This window comes from Balaenoptera ricei, chromosome 1 (assembly GCF_028023285.1).
Source record: "Balaenoptera ricei isolate mBalRic1 chromosome 1, mBalRic1.hap2, whole genome shotgun sequence".
In the NCBI taxonomy this organism is placed as follows: Eukaryota; Metazoa; Chordata; class Mammalia; order Artiodactyla; family Balaenopteridae; genus Balaenoptera; species Balaenoptera ricei.
In genome coordinates this window covers 42,083,079-42,103,152 of record NC_082639.1, presented here as the reverse complement: position 1 = coordinate 42,103,152, position 20,074 = coordinate 42,083,079, and the positions used below count along the sequence as shown (strand labels likewise).

Here is a 20,074-nt window from a genome sequence, read left to right as displayed (position 1 = left end):
ATAATACTTGTTCTCTAGCTCATTTATTGAGAGAGTAGTGCTTATGTGACCAAATTAGGTTATTTCTTTGGCTAAGGACCACAGCTGCTCCCTAACCGCATGTTGCCAGTGGTCATAAGGGAAACTGGGAAAGGACCATTGAAAGATTATGTTAGTCAAACCCTACTCTGGGAGAGTACAAGCAAGGATGCTTACTATTTGTTGTCTCGTTGGTGGCCATTCCATTAATGGGACAAGAAGACACCTTCTCAGGCCCTGGAGAAGACAGGTTCTTTTGCCTGTAGGTTTGAAAGAAGAGAAAAATTGCTATATCTTTATGTATCTTCATGAGTTTCCTTCTCTCTTGTAGATGCATCCAAAGTACATAACAGAACTTAATGCATGCAGGAAATGGCATATATGTGCTATATGTTTGTTACAGACTTGGACAGGGAATAAAATAGCATTCAAGAAAATCAAACATTACAATACCTTCTCCATAAAGATTATAGCATAGTCATTTGAAAGCAGCTGAAAGGGAAAAATATCAATTGGGCAAAAAAAAAAAAAAAAATTTTTTTTTTTTTTTCAGAAATTGAATTACTGCTTGTTTCACCAAAGAATTTTTAGTGATAGGAGATAATTCTAAGTAAACAGTATGCTAAGGTGGCAACAGAGAGAGGCTTCTGAGTCAGACTCATATGGTTTCAAATCCTGGCCCTATAACTTAACCAACTTGACGTTGGTTAGTCAGGTTACTTGAGCTCTCTAAGCCTCATTTTCCTTCTCTTTACAATCAAAATCATAATAACACCTTCATAGAATTGTTGTACAGATTAAATGTGATTTTATATCTATAAACCTAATCACTTAATGTAATTTGTTTGGCATATAAACAAATGGTAGTTGTTGCTAGCATTATTAAGTAGATATGTTTTCCTAACTTGGAAGATACTTTGAGCCTCATGACTTGGATATTCTTCTTGTAGTGCTGAAAGTCCTTCTTATTAAGTAAGAGACTGTTCCCTCAAATCTAAGTATTGTGAAATTTCAATTGCCAGTATACTGCTTTGCTCTCTTTCTGAAAATATGAAACTTTTCAGTGAAAACATGAAAGTTTTTATTAGCATGCCAGTCTGTAATTTTTTTAGACTGTAGTTACTCCTTACTGATTAATTCTAGAATGACTTTCCATTTTATAATGATCTTAATGTGAAGTTTGGCTATCTCCATGTGTTGCTAGGTAACACAACAGTGGATGAGTTAATGATGAGACTCATGGCTGCAATGGAGATCTTCACGGCCCAACAACAGGAAGATATAAAGGATGAGGTAAGGTGAAAGGTTAAGTAGACCTTTAATAGGATTTTGATGAGATAATTTGTCAAATGGTGATGCTTGCCTATGTCATGATGGATAAATAAAGCATTGATGAAGATGTGTTTCCACATGAACAAAGGATTTTTATGCCACTGAATTTACCTTTCAGTCCATTCTTTTCATGACCCAAGACCCAACAATTTGTTTAACTTTATGGACATTTATACTTTGCTAGATTTGATGGCAGGAGGTCAATTTACAGGAAACAAATTCTGAAGCATGTTTACAGAAGAAACTACAGTTCAGGAAATCCTATCTACTATATGGGTTTTTCACTCACTTTTAAGGTCCTCTTACTCTTTTTAAGTATTGAGATTGATTAGCAATAAACACATTTTACACTTGAACATATTTTTGAGGCACTGTGAGAATTAGTAAAAAGACCACCAGAATTCTGAATTTAGCAGTCTCCCGAACATATTTAGATGGTATAGATGAGATGAGCATGGAACCTCAAATAGAATAATAATAACAGCAATATTCATAATGACAATAGTAGTCAACACTTACTGAATATCTGTAATGTACTAGGCACTATGCAAAGCACTTTACATTTATCATCTCATGTGATCCTCAGAACAATCCCTTGAGGTTGCATATGAGTCAGAGTTCTGGCTGGAAACAGATGACACTTTCAAACTGGGTTATTTGAGAAGAGTTTAATAAGGGAACTATTTATAAAGATATGGTCAGAGTTTATGGGAGTCAGCAATGGATAGTACATTCTAGGGCTAAAGGAAGCCATTACTACCCTTAGGCCTAAAGGCCTAGGAGAGGGTGATATATGAAGAGGATTGCTTCTTTTAGAGAGATATAGCCAACCCTTGGTGACCTGCTAAGGAAGAAACTAAGGAATAGCTTACCTTTCCTTTTATACTCTGATCTCCTGCTAGTACCTCCTATTGACCTAACCCAACTAGAAACTGAAAGGCAGGCAAGAGAACCTCCCTGGGCAAAAAACTAGGTAGAGCATGGATACTGAGGGCAAATGGAACATAATCCAACACAGATTGGTATTGTCATCTCTACTTTTCAGATGAGAAAACTGAGGATCAAAAAGTTTAAGTTAATATACCCAAGGTTCACCCAGCTAGTAGGATCTATAATAATCTCAAGTAATTATTAGTGCTTTATCAGTGAAGAAATTTCTGGATTTGGAAAACAGTCTCAAGATAAAATATGAAACAAATCTTATCATTTGTTAATTTGAGATGCTAAGTTCATATATCCATCAAATTATTCTTTTTAATTTTCTCTTTGTTTTTAATTTTTAAAGAAAGATTTACATAGAACAAATAAAGGAGAGTTTGATTTCTGAGCAATGATGAAAAGTTTACGCGTACAATGAGTGTTTTCAATATAATACTGTTTAGCTATTACAAATGGGAAACACGTAAACAATTTCCATTTAACCTTGTACTATTGTATTTAACTTTATTTACTTGTCTCTGTCTTCTACTAGACTATGAGTTTAAGAGCAAGGGTTATATCGTATTCATGTTTGTAACTCTGTCTTCTAACAGTGTACCTAGGACAACGTAGGCACTCAAAAAATGTTTAAGTGATTGAATAAATGAATACTTGAAAGAATTTACATGAAATAATGTGACTTCAAAAAATAATACTTGATTACAATGATATAAAACCTGATGTATCCACATTAACAAATATGAAAATTCTGAGCACTATACCTAGAGTTTTAATACTCAGTAGGTTCCTTTTATTGCTGTAAAAATGTTGTTTGTAATTTTTCTTAGTAGTGTTTCATTTACTCTGAGGGAAAGGTAATCGGGTATATGGTAGAATGATGTTTATCTGTTACTTTATAAGTACTAACTAAGTACTGTACTTAGTTAGGAATTTGTAATACAAGATTACATTTATCCTGGAATAGAGGCGTTGATTGACAATAATTCACTAAACACATTCTTCAGCCATTTAAATCTTGAGTCTCATTAGTACTAGATTTACAGATTATGCTGTATAATAATATGAATGCACAATATTTGCATGCATATTCCCAGTTCATTCTTTCATTTTAATTTGTGTTCCTCATAATTCATTGGTAAGGAAATTGACTTTAATTCGTTTAATACTGAGCACAAAATTTAATATGAGGGTTACAGGAAAAATCTAAGACTCCGTATAATTGAAATTTTTTATTGAAATTTAACTGCAAGAGATAAAAGATTTCTCTTTGTTTTTGTTTTTAGAGTGTCTTATGAAAATTATCTTTCAGGTCATAAGTAGAGTTCCTAAGGAAAGCTTTTCTAAGTTTAAAAACTTCTTTTAGACTATGCATAGATCATGATTTGGTGTCTGCTGAGTAAGTGATAAGAAAACACTGTCCCTTGTAATTGTGAATTTGGCTTTACTTTTTAAAAAATTTCAAATAAGACTTAAGCATACAGTTAAAATTAAATTGTGAACACGTTTGAAGGATGGCTTCCTAGGCCTGAATTTATTTAAACTTATCTTTGGTTCAGTTACGTCCATCACTTCAATGATACCATTGTATTAGTGCAACCAGAGATGCCTATATTACATAAAGCTTTTATTAAATAAAACCAAGCCCAAAGCATATTCATACTCTGAGTCATTCTTCAATGTCTCAGAATGGACTAACCTTTATATCGCTAATTGTTCTGTCTCTAACCAGGAAGTATAAATTATGTATGAGCCTCTGTTTTGACAGAACTATCTCCATATAGATTTATTCATAGACATTTTTATTAATGGTATTAGTTTGGTTTTGTAAGTGTTTACTGAGCATCTATGAAGAATATAGCACTGGGCTAGGTCCTGGGGACAGAGAGGTGCTTTGCTCTAGTGAGGGGCTATTGGCAAAGAAGGGATGAGGAGAAAAGCAAATATCACTGTATGACAGTGGCCACATTTTAGCATCTGTTTTTGATTACAGCTTGGTTCCAAACAATAGATGCTTTCTAACATGTAAATGAAGTCAGTTTTTTTCATATGCACTAGTTTTTTTAGCCGTGAATAATCTTAAAACCTCTGATTATCAAGAGTTTATTATACTTAGCTCTTGATCTATTTGTTGTTTCATTCATTTGTTCGTTCATCCATTCAACACTAATTTACTTAGAATCCTCTGTCATAGGTGCAAGAATTACCCCTTTCCAGCTTAATCACTCTGATTAATAATTTGTATCTAAGCAATATCTCTGTAATTGTCAAAACCCAAATGTTGGAGATCAGGGCAGATTTCAAGGTCAGGAACAGCATTCTCATTTCTTTGGTAATTCTAAGAATATACTAGTGGAACATGGCCAACGTATGCCAGAGGGGCCTTTTTAGGCTTACCCTTTAAGGATTCTGATTTGAGACTTAAAAACAGTACTGCCACAGCACAGGGAGGGTAGGTTTATTGGCTCAAGGCAGCTTTTTGTGTTGCCAAAGGAAATTGTTGGCTTTTTGTGTTTGCCCCATGGAATGTGTAACTTTTTTGTCCTAAGTTTTGTCTTTATCTTACTGTTTGAAGCACTGCACTCCTTTTCCTTTCATCTGTTTAAAATCTCACCATTGTCATACCCATTCTCTTTCCGGAACTAACAGTGATAAACAGGATACAGATTCTGGCTTCTGTTGATGTTTTCTTTAAAACAGGAGTAAGTCATCACAAGATAGAGAATAAAAACAGTATCTTTCTGCAAAAATTAAAGCAAAACATATACAACAGACCAACCTTTAAAAGGACCTTTCACTATTAGGCTTCTTTAAAAATATATCTGGACTACTTCCTGAAGCTAGCAAGAATAGTATCAATAGTTTTGTTAGGAGAGTTTTCCCTGATATAGCTATATATAAATCTATATGTGAGATTAAAAACAAAAACAAAAGTCAGTATTTTTAAACATCAGAATTTCACTGAAAGTGTAAAAGTCAGAGAAGATCTAATACCCAGAAGTAACTTTAAGGAAGAAGAGCTAATTGAGTTAACTGTTAATGATTCGAGCACTAAATGGATAGCTGAGTATACCATAGACGGCTTTCTGTAGGTGGTTGCTTTCTGCTCATAAAAGGGTGGTTGTTCTGGTTTTTTTTGAGATATCATTGACATATAACATTGTATTAGTTCCAGGTGTACAACATTAATGATCTGATATTTGTATATATTACAAAATGATCACCACAATAAGTCTGGTTAACATCCATCACCACACATAGTTATAATTTTTTCTTGTGAAGAGAATTTTTAAGATCTACTCTTAGCAACTTTCAAATATACAAAACAGTATTATTAACTGCAGTCACCATGCTGTACATTACACCCCCATGACTTAACTATTTTATAACAGGAAGTCTGTACCTTTCAACTAACTTCATCCATTTTACCCGCCTCTCAACCAGCCGCTCCAACCCCCTCACTCTGATCTCTGCCAACCATCAATCTGTTCTCTGTTATCTATGAGCTTGATTTTTTTTTTTTTTAGATTCCACATATAAGTAAGATTATATGGTATTTTTCTCTGACTATTTCACTTAGCATAATGTTCTCAACGGTCCATCATGTTGTCAGAAATGGCAAGACTTTCTTCTTTTCTATGAATGAATAAGATTCCATTATACACACACACACACACCACATTTTCTTTATCCGTTTATTCATTGATGGACATTTAGGTTGCTTATATGTATGAGATGTTATAAGTCATACTGCAGTGAACATGGAGGTGCATATATCTTTTCAAGTTAGTGTTTCTGTTTCCTTCAGATAAGTACCCAGAAGTGGAATTTCTGGATCATATGGTAGTTCTATTTTTAATTTTTCTGAAGAAGCTCTATACTGTTTTCCATAGTGGCTGCACCAATTTACATTTCTACCAACAGTGCAGAAAGGTTCCCTTTTCTCCACATCCTCGTCAGCACTTGTTATTTTTTGTCTTCTTGATAATAGCCATTCTAACAGGTGTCAGGTGATATCTCATGGTTTTAATTTGCATTTTCCTGATTAGTAATTAGTAATTAGTAATGTTGAGTACCTTTCCATGTACCTGTTGGCCACCTGTATGTGTTCTTTGGGAAAATGTCTGTTCAGAACCCCTGCCCATTTTTTAATCAGATTGTTTCTTTTGCTATTGAGTTGTATGAGTTATTTATATATTGAATATTAATCCCTTATCAGATATATGATTTGCAAATATTTTCTCCCATTCGGTAGCTTGCCTTTTCATTTTGTTGATGGTTCCCTTTGCTGTGCAAAAGCCTTTTAACTTGATGTACTCTTCTGTATGTATTTTTGCTTTTGCTGCCTTTGCTTTTGGTGTCAGATCCAAAAAATTGTTGCCAAGACTGATGATAAGGAGCTTACTACCTATGTTTTCTTCTAGGAGTTTTATGCTTTCAGATCTTAATTCAAGTCTTGAATCCAATTTTAGCTAATTTTTGTGTATGGTGTAAGATAGTGGCCAAGTTTCTTTCTTTTGCATGTGGCTGTACAGTTTTCCCAACACCATTTTTGGAAGAGACTGTTCTTTCCCCCTTGTATATTCATGGCTCCTTTGTTGTAAAATAATTGACAATATATACATGGATTTATTTCTGGCCTTTCTATTCTGTTCCATTGATCTATGTGTCTGTTTTTATGCCAATACCATACTGTTTTGACTACTATAGCCTTGTAATATAGTTTGAAATCAAGGAAGCATGATGCTGATGCCTCCATCTTTGTTGTTGGCTTTTTTTTTTTCTTCTTCTTAAGATTGCTTGGCTCTTCAGAATCTTTTATGGTTTTATACAAATTTTAGGATTCTTTGTTCTATTTTTGTGAAAAATGTCCTCGGAATTTTGATAGAGATTGCATTGAATCTGTAGATTACTTTGGGTAGTACGAACATTTTTATCCCTAGGTATTTTATTCTTTTTGATGCAGTCGTACATTGGATTGTTTTCTTAATTTCTCTTTCTGATAGTTTGTTGTTAACATGTAGAAACATAACAGATTTTTGTATGTTGATATTGTATCCTGCAACTTAACTGAATTTATTTATTAGTTCTAAAACGGTTTTTTGGTGGCACCTTTAGGGTTTTCTGTATATAATATGACATCTGCAAATAGTGACAGTTTTACTTCTTCCTTTCTAATTTTGATGGCTTTTATTTTTTTTTTCTTGCCTGATTGCTCTGGCTAGGACTTCTGATACTACATTGAATAAAAATGAAAAGAAAGGAACACCCTTGTCTTGTCCCTGATCTTAGAGGAAAAGCTTTTAGCTTTTCAGAGTTGAGTATGATGATAGCTGTAAGCTTGTCATAAATGGCCTTTAATTTGTTGAGGTACATTCCCTCAATACCCACTTTGTTGAGAGTTTTTATCACAAATGGATGTTGAGTTTTGTCAGGTGCTTTTTCTGCATCTATTGAGATGATCATATGTTTTTTATCCTTTGTTTTGTTAATGTGGTATATATCACATTGAGTTATTTGCGTATGTTAATCCATTCTTGCATCCCTGGAATAAATCCCACTTGATCATGATGTAATATCCTTTTAATGTGTCATTGAACTCAGTTTGGAAACATTTTGTTGAGAATTTTTGCATCTATGTTCATCAGGAATATTGGCCTGTAATTTTCCTTTCCTGTGGTGCCCTTGTCCAGTTTTGGTATCAGAGTAATGCTGGCCTTATAAAATGAGTTTGGCAGTGTTTCCTACTCTTCTATATTTTGGAGGAGTTTGAGAAGAATTGGAAATAATAATTCTTTAAATGTTGGTAGAATTCACCTGTGAAGCCATCTGGTCCTGGACTTTTGTTTGTTGAGAGATTTTTTGATTACTAATTTAATCTCCTTAAATTGATCTGTTCAGATTTCCTGTTTCTTCATGATTTAGTCTATACATTATGTATGTGTCTATACATTTATCCATTTCTTCTAGGTGATCTAATATGTTGGTGTATAATTGTTCATAGTAGTCTCTTATGATCCTTTGTATTTCAGTGGTATCAGTTGTAATGTATACTCTCTGATTTTGACTCCTCTCTTTTTTTCTTGGTGAGTCTGTCTAAAGGTTTGTCAATTTTGTTTATCTTTTCAAAAAACCAGTTCTTATTTCATTGATCTTTTCTGTGGTCTTTTTATTCTCTTTCATTTCTTTCCACTCTGATTTTTGTTATTTTTCTTCCCTCTACTAACTTTAGGTCTTGTTTGTTCTTCTTTTTCTAGTTCCCTGAGATATAGTTAGGTTGTTCTCCAACAACCTTTCTTTTTTCTTGATGTAGGCATTTGTCGCTATGAAATTCCCTCTTAGAACTGCTTTTGCTGCATCCCATAAGTTTTGTTATGTTGTATTTGTTTTCATTTATCTCAAGGTATTTTTTTGATTCCTCTTTTGATTTCTTCTTTGACCCATTTGTTGTTCATTAGCATGTTGTTTAATCTTCACATATTTGTGAATTTTCCAGTTTTCTCCTTGTAGTTGATTTCTAGTTTCATTACTTTGGTTGGAAAAGATGCTTGAAATGATTTAATTCTTCTTAAATTTGTTAAGACTTGTTTTGTGGCCTAATATATAATCCATCCTGGAGAACATTTCATGTGCACTTAGGATGAATGTGTATTCTGTTGCTTTTGGATGGAGTGTTCTATATATGTCTGTTAGCTCCATCTTGTCTAACATGTTGTTTAACTCCAGTGTTTCCTTATTGGTTTCTTGTCCAGATGATCCATCCATTATGAAAGGGGTGTATTAAAGTCCTCACTATTATTGTGTTGCTATCTATTTCTTCCTTTAGGTCTGTTAATATTCATTTTATATATTTAGATGCTCCTATGTTGGGTGCATAAATTGTTTTTTTTAATTTCTAAAAAATATTTATTCGTTCATTCATTCGTTTATTTATTTTGGCTGCTCTGGGTCTTACTTGGGGCACGTGGGCTCTTCATTGTGGCATGTTTAGTTGTGGCATGCGGACTCTTAGTTGCGGCATGCATGTGGGATCTAGCTCCCCAACCAGGGATGGAACCTGGGCCCCCTGCATTGGGAGCGTGGAGTCTTACCCACTGGACCACCAGGGAAGTCCCTAAATGTTTTAAAAGGGTTCTTCATCCAATGATTTTTCTCCATAGTTAGGCCCAGATCACAGAAGATGATGTTTTCACTCATCTTGCTTGTATATATTCATTTCATAAATATTTATTGGTCTTTTTCTATGCACCGGATGTAGGGCACCAGTAACACAGCTGTGAGCAAGACAGACAGGGTCCTTGGGCTTACAACCCAGCAGTTCCAAGTTGATGAAGCCCCAGGAGCACCCAGCTAGGGTGATATAAGCAATTTGACATGGAACACAGAAGGGCTCTTGCATTCTGCCAGTGCAAGCTATGAGGCAGGTAGTACAGGTAAGAAATAAGATAATTGTAGTCATTCTTCAAGTTCCTCCTACATATCAGGTATAGTTCTAATCTCTAAGGCAGTGTTTTTCAGTGTGTTTCCTAGACTACTGGTGTACTCAGCTGTCTATCAAGGATTCCAGGCAGTTAAGTATGAACAAGCAACATAATCAGTTTTGTTCACGTTTATTTCATATTTTGAAATGTAAAATAAATTATGGTATCCCTCCAAATCCTATTTCATTCACCATACTTTTACAATTTATTAGACTCCTCATGTACAACAGGATTGCATTGGTTGTTTAGTCTTGACAAATACTCATTTAACTGGGGCAGTTGGTTTTGGCTTCTGAACTTTCATGTCATTCATGTGTTACTCTTAAGTTTACATTCATTTTTCCTTGCTAAATTAGTTATATTATATTCTTAGTTCACCAGAATTGATCGTGGCTTACATGTGGTTCATTGAAGCATAAAAATGGTAATGAAAATACTATAATAAATACTGTAAATCAGTACAGATAGTTGGAACTACTTCAACATCAGTGTAAACATAATTCAGAGAACTATAGTGCTAGTATAGTAAATGCCAAGGCAGCTGACTCTGATTTTGATGATGTCACACTAGCTTCTATAAAAGAAAATTTTGACTGAGAATTAAATATATGAAAATTGATTATATAGTAAAAGCAATCTATTTACCCTTAGTGCCACTGTTTCTGTTATAAAATTTTTCATAAAAGCATGAGGTCTTCAAAGTTTTTGTTTCATTTGTAAGTAAAGCCCAATGACCTACCTCTCTGTTAAATCAATAGATTTTTTCAGAACAAGAGAAAATACTTACCGTTTAAAAAAATTTTTTAATCTTACTGCTTAAGTCAGAGAAGTAACCAAACCAGGAGAAATTGCTTACAAATTGGACTCTTTGAGGTAAAAATGGATTCAGATATTACTCCTGACAAGAAACTTGTAAATCCAGCTACTACAAAGTTAACAATAAAAAAAAAAAAGCTCAAACAAGACAGGAGAATAAGTTCCTAGGGAAGTACTTCATCAAATGGCACTGTTGGATGGCATGCAATGGCAATAGGATGGTCTGTGGAAGAGCAGTGACCACACTGTGCTCACTATCTTGCTTTTCAGTTAGATAAAACCACTATTGTGTGCAAAGTGAGAATCGGTTCTTGGCATATTGTTATACATATATATATATATGAGGTAGAATCATCTCTTCATTCTGTTCATCAATGAGAAATGTATATTACCAGAGAAGTTTTAACTTAATGATTATTTTGCAAGTTCTGAGTTAGATTTTAAAAGATAAGGTAGAATCAGTATTGATGACAAAATTACTTCAAAGAACACCATCCAGAAAGTGAAAAAACAACCCACAGATTGGGAGAAAATCTTTGCAAATCACATATTTGATAAGGGACTTGTATCTAGAATATATAAAGACCGCTTACAACTCAATAATAAAAAGGTAAATTACTCCCATTAAAAATTGTGCAAAGGATCTGAATAGACATTTCTCCAAGGAAAATAAGCAAATGACCAATAAGCACATGAAAAGATGTTCCATATCATTGGTAATCAGGCAAATGCAAATCAAAACCACAGTGAGATACCACTTCACACCAACTACAGTGGCTAGAATCAAAAAGTTAGATAACAAATGTTGGTGAGGATATGGAGAAATTTGAACCCTCATAGACTGCTGGTGGGAATATAAGATGGTGAAACTGCTTTGGAAAATAGTCTGGCACTTCCTCAATTGATTAAACATAGTTACCATATGATCCAGCAGTTTCACTTCTAGTTATATACCTAAGAGGAGTGAAAAGATATGTCCATATAAAAATTTGTACATGAATGTTTATAACAGCATTACTGTAGCCAAAAAATAGAAACAACCCAAATATTCACCAAGGGATGAATGAGTTAGCAAAATATGGTATATACATACAATGGAATATTATTCAGCCATAAAAAGGAATGAAATTCTGATACATGCTACAATATCAGATAAATTTTGAAAACATTATGCTAAGTGAATGAGCTCATCACAGAAGACCACATATTATATGGTTTTGGACTCATATAATAAGTCCAGAATAGGAAACTCTATAGAAACAGAAAGTAGAATTGTGCTTGCTTACAGTTGGGTGTGGGGAGTAACTGGTTTTGGAAGATAGGAGGGTGATAGCCAAAGGTTTATGTGGTTCCTTTTTGAGGTGATGAATATGTTCTAAATTTGACTATGGTGATGGTTGCATGTATCTATGACATGTACACTTTAAACCATTGATTGACTTGTACACCTTAAACGTGTGCATTGTGTGATATGAATGAATTATATCTCAATCAAGCTGGTTTAAAAAAAAAAACAAACTATAAGTTCAGCAAGAAAGATTATGACTATTCAGATGAAAAGGATTGCACCTGAATGTCAATCTAAACACTGCTTTAGTGAAATGAATAGCTAGTAATTACTAATATTCCCCTCAAACTTGATATGGTATTGAAGAAAATAATGAAAATTGCTAATATCTTAGGCAGCTTCAAGTAGACATCTTTCTGGTAAACCGTTTAAATAATGCAAAAGGAGTCTAAGACGTTCCTTCTCAAACAAGTATACTGGTTATCTAAGTCAGATCTCAGAGTGTCACCTGGGAACTTGTTAGAAATGCAATTTTTCAGGCCCCAGCCCCAGACCTGCTGAATCAGAATTATGAGGGTGGGACCCAGTAATCTGTTTTAACAAGCCCCCCAGTTGATTCTGCTGCACAATAAAGTTTGCAATCCTCTGCCCTAAGGGAAAGGTATGAGCATAAGTTTTTGTAATGAGGCATGTGATAAAAACTTTTTATGACTCTAATAATAAAGGTAAAAATGCAAGGGCCTTGTTCAAATTTTATATCTCAGTAATATATTCTTGAGCATCCTAAACCTGTTTTTTGGGGCTAAAATACCATAGTTTTTAATTTTGAGAATAAAATTTCAAGATTTCTTAGGAAAAAATGAACTGTGGTACACATGGTTTTAATTATCAAGAGTTTGAGTCTTTCCAAAAACTTGATAATCTTCTTCATTCCTCAGTAAAAGAAATTGATTATATATAATAGAGGATGTTTCCAATCCCTTAAGGAATACTTTTTAGAGTAAGAGCACCCAAAAAATGAATTAGGAATCTACTTACCACTGTCTCCCAAGGTTAAACAGTCAACTCTTTGTCTCTTGAGTGTGATAAACTCATTGACTTAAGTCTGATATAGCTTAAAGTAGCCCTGTATGAGGACTTTCCTGGTGGTCCAGTGGTTAAGACTCTGCACTTCCACTGCAGGGGAGCGTGGGTTCGATCTCTGGTTGAGGAACTAAGACCCCACATGTCGCTCTGTGTGGCCAAAAAAAAAAAAAAGTAGCCCTGTATGAGAAGTGTCTTTATAATTTGAGTCCTTATTTGATCCAAATATTCAGATATAACTGAAAAAGCCAAGAAGCATTAGATTATATTCTTAATAATCTCTAATTGGAATCTTCTAAGTTATTAGAAATAAAGAAAAGAAATGGGATATGAAAGCTACCCTACAGCTGAAACTAGGAGTCATCAAACTGGATATAAATAACTTTGGTGAAATATTGCAAACAATATCAATTACCTTTTAACTGATAATAAACTATTACTAGTATTAATTAAATATTATGGTTTATTTTTGTTATCTAAAAATTATGATCTTAGAAATTTCCCTAAAATTGTTGGTTTACACATGGGCCAGTATCATTAAGTTCAGTATTTTAAAGGAATTAAAGTCTGTTTCTTTGCCAGTGAATTATGAGGTATACAAATTAACATGAAGACTGAACTGGGAATATGCCCACAAATATTGTGTGTTCATACTATTATACAACATAATCTGTAAATCTGGTATTAATGAGACTGATTTGATGAGGGAAAAGTATTTGACAAAATCGAACACCATTTCATGATAAAAACAAAAAAATAGTTACAGAAGGGAACTTCCTCAACATAATAAAGGCCATATTTGAGAAACCACAGCTGATATTCATACTCAATTGTTAAACACTGGAAAGCTTTTCCCCTAAGATCAGGAACAAAACAACTATGTTTACTTTCACCACTGCTATTCAGTAGTGGAAGTTCTATATAGAGCAGTTAGGCAAGAAAAATAAATAGGAGGCATTCAAATTGGAAAGAAGTAATATTATCTCTGTTCACAGATGACATGATCTTATATGCAGAAAACCCTAAAGATTCCACACACACCCTGTTAGATTTAATAAACAAATCTGACAAAGTTGCAGGGTATAAAATTAAAAATCAGTTGTATTTATACTAACAATGAAGAATCTGAAAAGGAAATTTAGAAAAGAATTCCATTTACGATAACATTAAGAATAATGAAATACTTAGAAATAAACTTAACCAAAGAGGCCCATGCCCTGTATTCTGAAAACTAAAAATATCGCTGGAGGAAATTAAGAAGGCCTAGATAAATGGAAATACCTCCCCTGATCATGGAATTGGAAGACTTAATGTTGTTTAGTTAACAACACTTTCCAAAGTGATCTACAGATACAGTGCAATCCTTATCAAAATCCCAAAGGCGATTTTTGCAGAAATAGAAAAACCCATTCTAAAATTCATACAGAATTTCAGGAAACCCCAAATCACTGAAACAATCTTGATTTCAAAACTCACTACAAACCTACAGTATCAGAACAGTGTGGCACTAGCATCAGGATAGATATATGGACCAACAGAATAGAAAAGAGAACCCAGAAATATTCCCTCATATGTATGGTCAAAAGTTTTTTACCAAGGGCACCAAGACCATTGAATAGGGAAGGAACAGTCTCTTCAACAAGTGGTTCTGGGAAAGCTGGATACCTAAATGCAAAAGAATGAAGTTGAACCCTTACCTAACAGCATATACAAAAATTAGCTCAAAATGGATCAAAGACCTAAATTTAAGAGCTAAAACTATAAAACTCTTAGAATAAAACATAGAGGGAAATCACCATGACTTTGGATTTGGTAATGGTTTCTTGAATATGACATGAAAAGCACAGAAAACAAAAGAAAAAATAGATAAGTTTGGAGTTCATAAAAATTTAAAACTTTTGTGCATCAAAGAACACTATCAAGAGAGTGAAAAGACAACCTATGTAATAGAAGAAAATACTTATAAATCATATATAATAGGGTTTAATATCCAGAATATATAAAGAATTCCCACAACTCAACAACAAAAAGCCAAACAGCACAATTCAAAATGGGCAAAGGACTTGAATAGACATTTCTCCAAAGACGATACACAAATGGCCAGCAAGCACAAGAAAAGATGCTCAACATCATTAATCATTAGAGAAATGCAAATCAAAACCACAATAAGATACCATCTCACATCCACTAGGATGGCTGTAATCTAAAAGAATGGAAAATAACATGTGTTGACAAGGATGTGGAGAAATTAGAACCCTTGTACATTGCTGGTTAGAATGTAAAATGGTACATGGGAAACAGTTTGGCAGTTCTTCAGAAAGTTAAACAGAATTATCACATTACCCAGAAATCCATTTCTAGGAATCAAAAACAGGGACTCAGAACTTGTACACGAATGTTCATTGCAGCATTATTCACAATAGCCTAAAGGTGGAAATAATGCAAATGTCTAATAACAGATGAATGGATGAACAAAAGGTGGTATATGCATGCAATGGATTATTATTCAGTCATAATAAAGATTTAATATATGCTGCAGCATGGATGAACCTTGTAGACCTTGAAATGAAGACTGCCAGACACAAAAGGCCAAATTGTATGATTCCACTAATATGTCTTGAATAGGCAAATTCATAAGAACAGAAAGTAGATTAGAGCCCAGGGACTGGAGGTATGGAGTGGGTTGGGGAGTTATTGCTTAATGGGAATAGAGTTTCTGTTTAGGGTGATGAGAAAGTTATGGAAATAGATAGTGGGGATGGTTTGCACAACATTGTGAATGTAATTAATGCCACTAAGTTGTATAGTTAAAATAGTAAATTGTATACTACGCATATCTTACTATCCTAATTTTTTTTAAAGGACAACACAATACACATGGATGTTTGGTACTTTTGAGTTCAGGGAATGGAGAGATTGCTGTGGGCCGGCAATCTTGTTTATTCTTGAGCTCAGAACTTGATGGACACTACTGGGGACTGACGTAGAGTGGAAAAGATTCCAGCTCTGCCTTCGTGAGCTTTAATCCTGAGCAGTTTATCACTCTGTATTAAATTCCAAACTTCTACCTCTTAGGAAAGCAAGGATGTCAGTTGAAGTACCTTAAAGAACGGAACAAGCATGTGTTTGAGTGTCTGCTAGTGCCAAGCGCTATGCTAGTTACTTTCTCTAAATACTCTCTTTTAGCTTTCATGGTAATCTTATGGGATACTTATTATCCCCGTTTTATTGAGGAAAGTGAGGCTTATAGAAGTTAAATAATTTGCCCAAAGTCACACAGCTGTGTCAAAACCAGAATACATACTTACGTGCTTTTCATACATCATCATCCCTTGTAAAGCTGAGTTACATTTACATTAAAGATTCATGGGATAAACTGAAGTAGTGCTCTTATCAAGATTAGGTAGAGTCAGTGGACTGACCTGAAGAGTAGGTCAGACACTCACAGATTCCCAAATATCATATTCACTTGAGTAGAGTAAAAAAGGTTGTCATAACTGTCTACTCTTGAGCATGGAATAATGCTCACTGTTAAAAAATTATATCCACACCCTGTTTATTTACATTTGTTGCTCTTAAAGTACCTGCTGATGGATCTGTTCATTCATGCTTGACACCTCAGAGTAGAAGTTAATAATTTGTCATTTGTGAAGCTAATGTAAAGAGATTTATGACTCAACATTGGCATTACAATTCAACACACCTGTTCAGAGCCAGCCCTTCACATTTTTCCTTCCTTTGCCCGAGGTGGGGACTTCTTCATGGATTACAGTAACACTTTTTGACAAGCTTAGACTGGGTGGAGCTGCCTTGTACTGACAGCCCACAGTTGATGATATCTCAGTAATGCATTCTTTTTTTATTTGGGCTGTCAACATTTATTACTGTAAAGGCACTCATTTTTAAACAGCTGGCCCAACCTGTCCACTTTTTGTTTTTAGTAGCAGTAGAGTCTAACAAAGTATGTTTATTTTTCTAGTTATACAATCTTAGCTAGCTTTGGGGGAAGTATATCTAGTTGTATTTTCTTTTATGTACCATTGTTTTAAAAGTAGCTATCTTAGTGTTCTCCAAATAAAAATTAAAGCCTTCTACTACTTCTAAAGTCTTCTTAAGTGGCTATTGAGACTTTCCCAATGTCATAACCTGACAGGCACCTAAAGAAAATGTTAACTGAAACTCTGTTAAGGCAGATCCTTTAAAAAGATTCAGAACAAACTGTTCATGTCTTAAATGCTACCTAAATCCCTATCTTTGGAGACAGTCATGTTCTTGATGAATTTTTCTTTCCCACTGAGAAATGTATGGCTATGTTAGTGAGAAGGAATTTGGGAGCTGGAAGTACATGTGCATTCTACCTTTACCTTGAACTTTTATGCTACCAGATTGAGGGCCTACCTCTGGTTGTTTTTGGAGAGATTTAAAAAAAAGAAAAGTGTGAGGGACAGTATTTTTCTTTAAGGAACTTAATCTATAGTTTGAAAGCTAAAGCACATCCTTACAAAAATAGAAGTTTGTTATATGACCTAGAAGAATTCAGGAGTGGATTTTGTATAGTCAGAAGAGACTTTTCTGAAGAGGTAAGATTGGATCTGGTACTGGAAAGGACAGAAGAGTTTGCATGTGCAGAGGTAAGAGGAGAGAGCATTACAATGTGGAGAAAGTATGACCAAAGGAATAGTGTAAAAAAGTTGAAGTCATGTTGGTCCAGTTTAGATAAAACAGAGAGTTTGTATAGAAAGAATAGAAGGAAGCGAAATTAAATTGCCTATCATTAGAATTTTTAACAAGTCACCTTTGCCTTTCGAAGTTACTTTTCTCTGATTTTTGTGCCTCTCATGGGGGATCGTGAGAATCCTTTGGCACCATTCTTACAGCTACAAATTTACCTTAACTCCAGTTACCCTATTCAGTTACTTATCATGCCACCAAACAGTAATTGCAATATAATATGAAAACACAGCAATGGCATAAGTACAAAGTACAGCGGTGACACAAAGAATTCTTAGAGGTGGAAACATTTGAATATTAAAACATGATATGTAGATGTTCACCAAGTAAACCACCATTAATTCATTTCTTTGGCCCCTAAATCAACACATTTTTATTAAGGACCTGCTATATGCCCTCATTTCTGCTAAGCACTAGTAGGTAGAAGGATGACACAGTCCTTTAGATGTTCAGTGACATGCAGACAAAAGGATCTCAGTATAATGATATAATTCCAAGATGGAGATAGATGTAGGGTGTTAAATCTGTCTATCAGGGAAATTTCTTTTAAGTTGAAACTTTTCTAAAAAGCAACATTGTAGCAGGTAGACTTGTAGGGAAGTGTCTTCCAGAAGAAAAAAAGGTACTTTCTAATAGATGGCTAGTTTGGAAGACTACATCATCAGCCAGAAGAGACACACATTATAATTAAATGAGGACTACTTGGTTAATTGGGCAGAAAGATTCTAATTGCAGATTAGATATTTCACTTCAGTGATAGCCATATATACCTCCCGTATCCTATTATACTCATCTACCTCTTTGCAGACCATTTTTACCATAAAGAACACTAAAGGTAGTCAAGTCAAAGAAGAAATGATTCTCCACACTCCACACTTGTAAATTTTTGTTGTTGTTAGAGGTTGTGTATGTGTGTGTGTGTGTGTGTGTGTGTGTATGAGTTTTGAATTTTATTTTTTTATACAACAGGTTCCTATTAGTAATCCATTTTATACATATTACTGTATACATGTCAATCCCAATCTCCCAATTCACCACAGCACCACCACCACCCCCCTGCCGCTTTCCCCCCTTGGTGTCCATACATTTGTTCTCTACATCTGTGTCTCAATTTCTGCCCTGCAAACCGGTTCATCTGTACCATTTTTCTAGGTTCCACATACATGCGTTAATATACGATATTTGTTGTTCTCTTTCTGACTTATTTCACTCTGTATGACAGACTCTAGATTCATCCACGTCTCTACAAATGACCCAATTTCGTCCCTTTCTATGGCTGAGTGATATTCCATTGTATGTACGTACCACATCTTCTTTATCCATTCGTCTGTCGATGGGCATTTAGGTTGTTTCCATGACCTGACTATTGTAAATAGTGCTGCAGTGAACATTGGGGTGCATGTGTCTTTTTGAATTGTGGTTTTCTCTGGGTATATGCCCAATAGTGGGATTGTTGGGTCATATGGTAATTCTATTTTTCGATTTTTAAGGATGCTCCATACTGTTCTCCATAGTGGCTGTATCAATTTACATTCCCACCAACAGTGCAAGAGGGTTCCCTTTTCTCCACACACTCTCAGCATTTGTTGTTTATAGATTTTCTGATGATGCACATTCTAACTGGTGTGAGGTGATACCTCATTGTTGTTTTGACTTGCATTTCTCTAATAATTAGTGATGTTGAGCAGCTTCTCATGTGCTTCTTGGCCATCTTATATCTTCTTTGGAGAAATGTCTACTTAGGTCTTCTGCCCATTTTTGGATTGGGTTTTTTGTTTTTTTGATATTGAGCTTCATGAGCTGTTTATATATTTTGGAGATTAATCCTTTGTCCGTTGATTCATTGCAAATATTTTCTCCCATCCTGAGGGTTGTCTTTTTGTCTTGTTTGTAGTTTCCTTTGCTTTGCAGAAGCTTTTAAGTTTCATTAGGTCCCATTTGTTTATTTTTGTTTTTATTTCCATTACTGTAGGAGGTGGATCAAAAAAGATCTTGCTGTGATTTATGTCAAAGAGGGTTCTTCCTATGTTTTCCTCTAAGAGTTTTATAGTGTCCGGTCTTACATTTAGGTCTTTAATCCATTTTGAGTTTATTTTTGTGTATGGTGTTAGGGAGTGTTCTAATTTCATTCTTTTACATGTAGCTGTCCAGTTTCCCCAGCACTACTTATTGAAGAGACTGCCTTGTCTCCATTGTATATCCTTGCCTCCTTTGTCATAGATTAGTTGACCATACGTATGTGGGTTTATCTTTGGGCTTTCTATCCTGTTCCATTGATCTATATTTCTGTTTTTGTGCCACCACCATATTGTCTTGATTACTGTAGCTTTGTAGTATAGTCTGAAGTCAGGGTGTCTGATTCCTCTAGCTCCATTTTTTTCCCTCTGCA

General features: G+C 34.5%; 1 protein-coding gene across 1 annotated transcript in view; it reads left to right on the top strand.

Moving 5' to 3' along the window:
- The window catches only part of FAF1 (Fas associated factor 1), a 458,337-nt gene that overhangs the window by 350,945 nt on the left and 87,318 nt on the right, over window positions 1-20,074 (top strand). Inside the window, exon 15 of the mRNA XM_059922257.1 lies at window positions 1,223-1,311. Coding sequence (XP_059778240.1) covers window positions 1,223-1,311 — 89 coding nt within the window. The remainder of the gene's footprint in view (window positions 1-1,222; window positions 1,312-20,074) is intronic.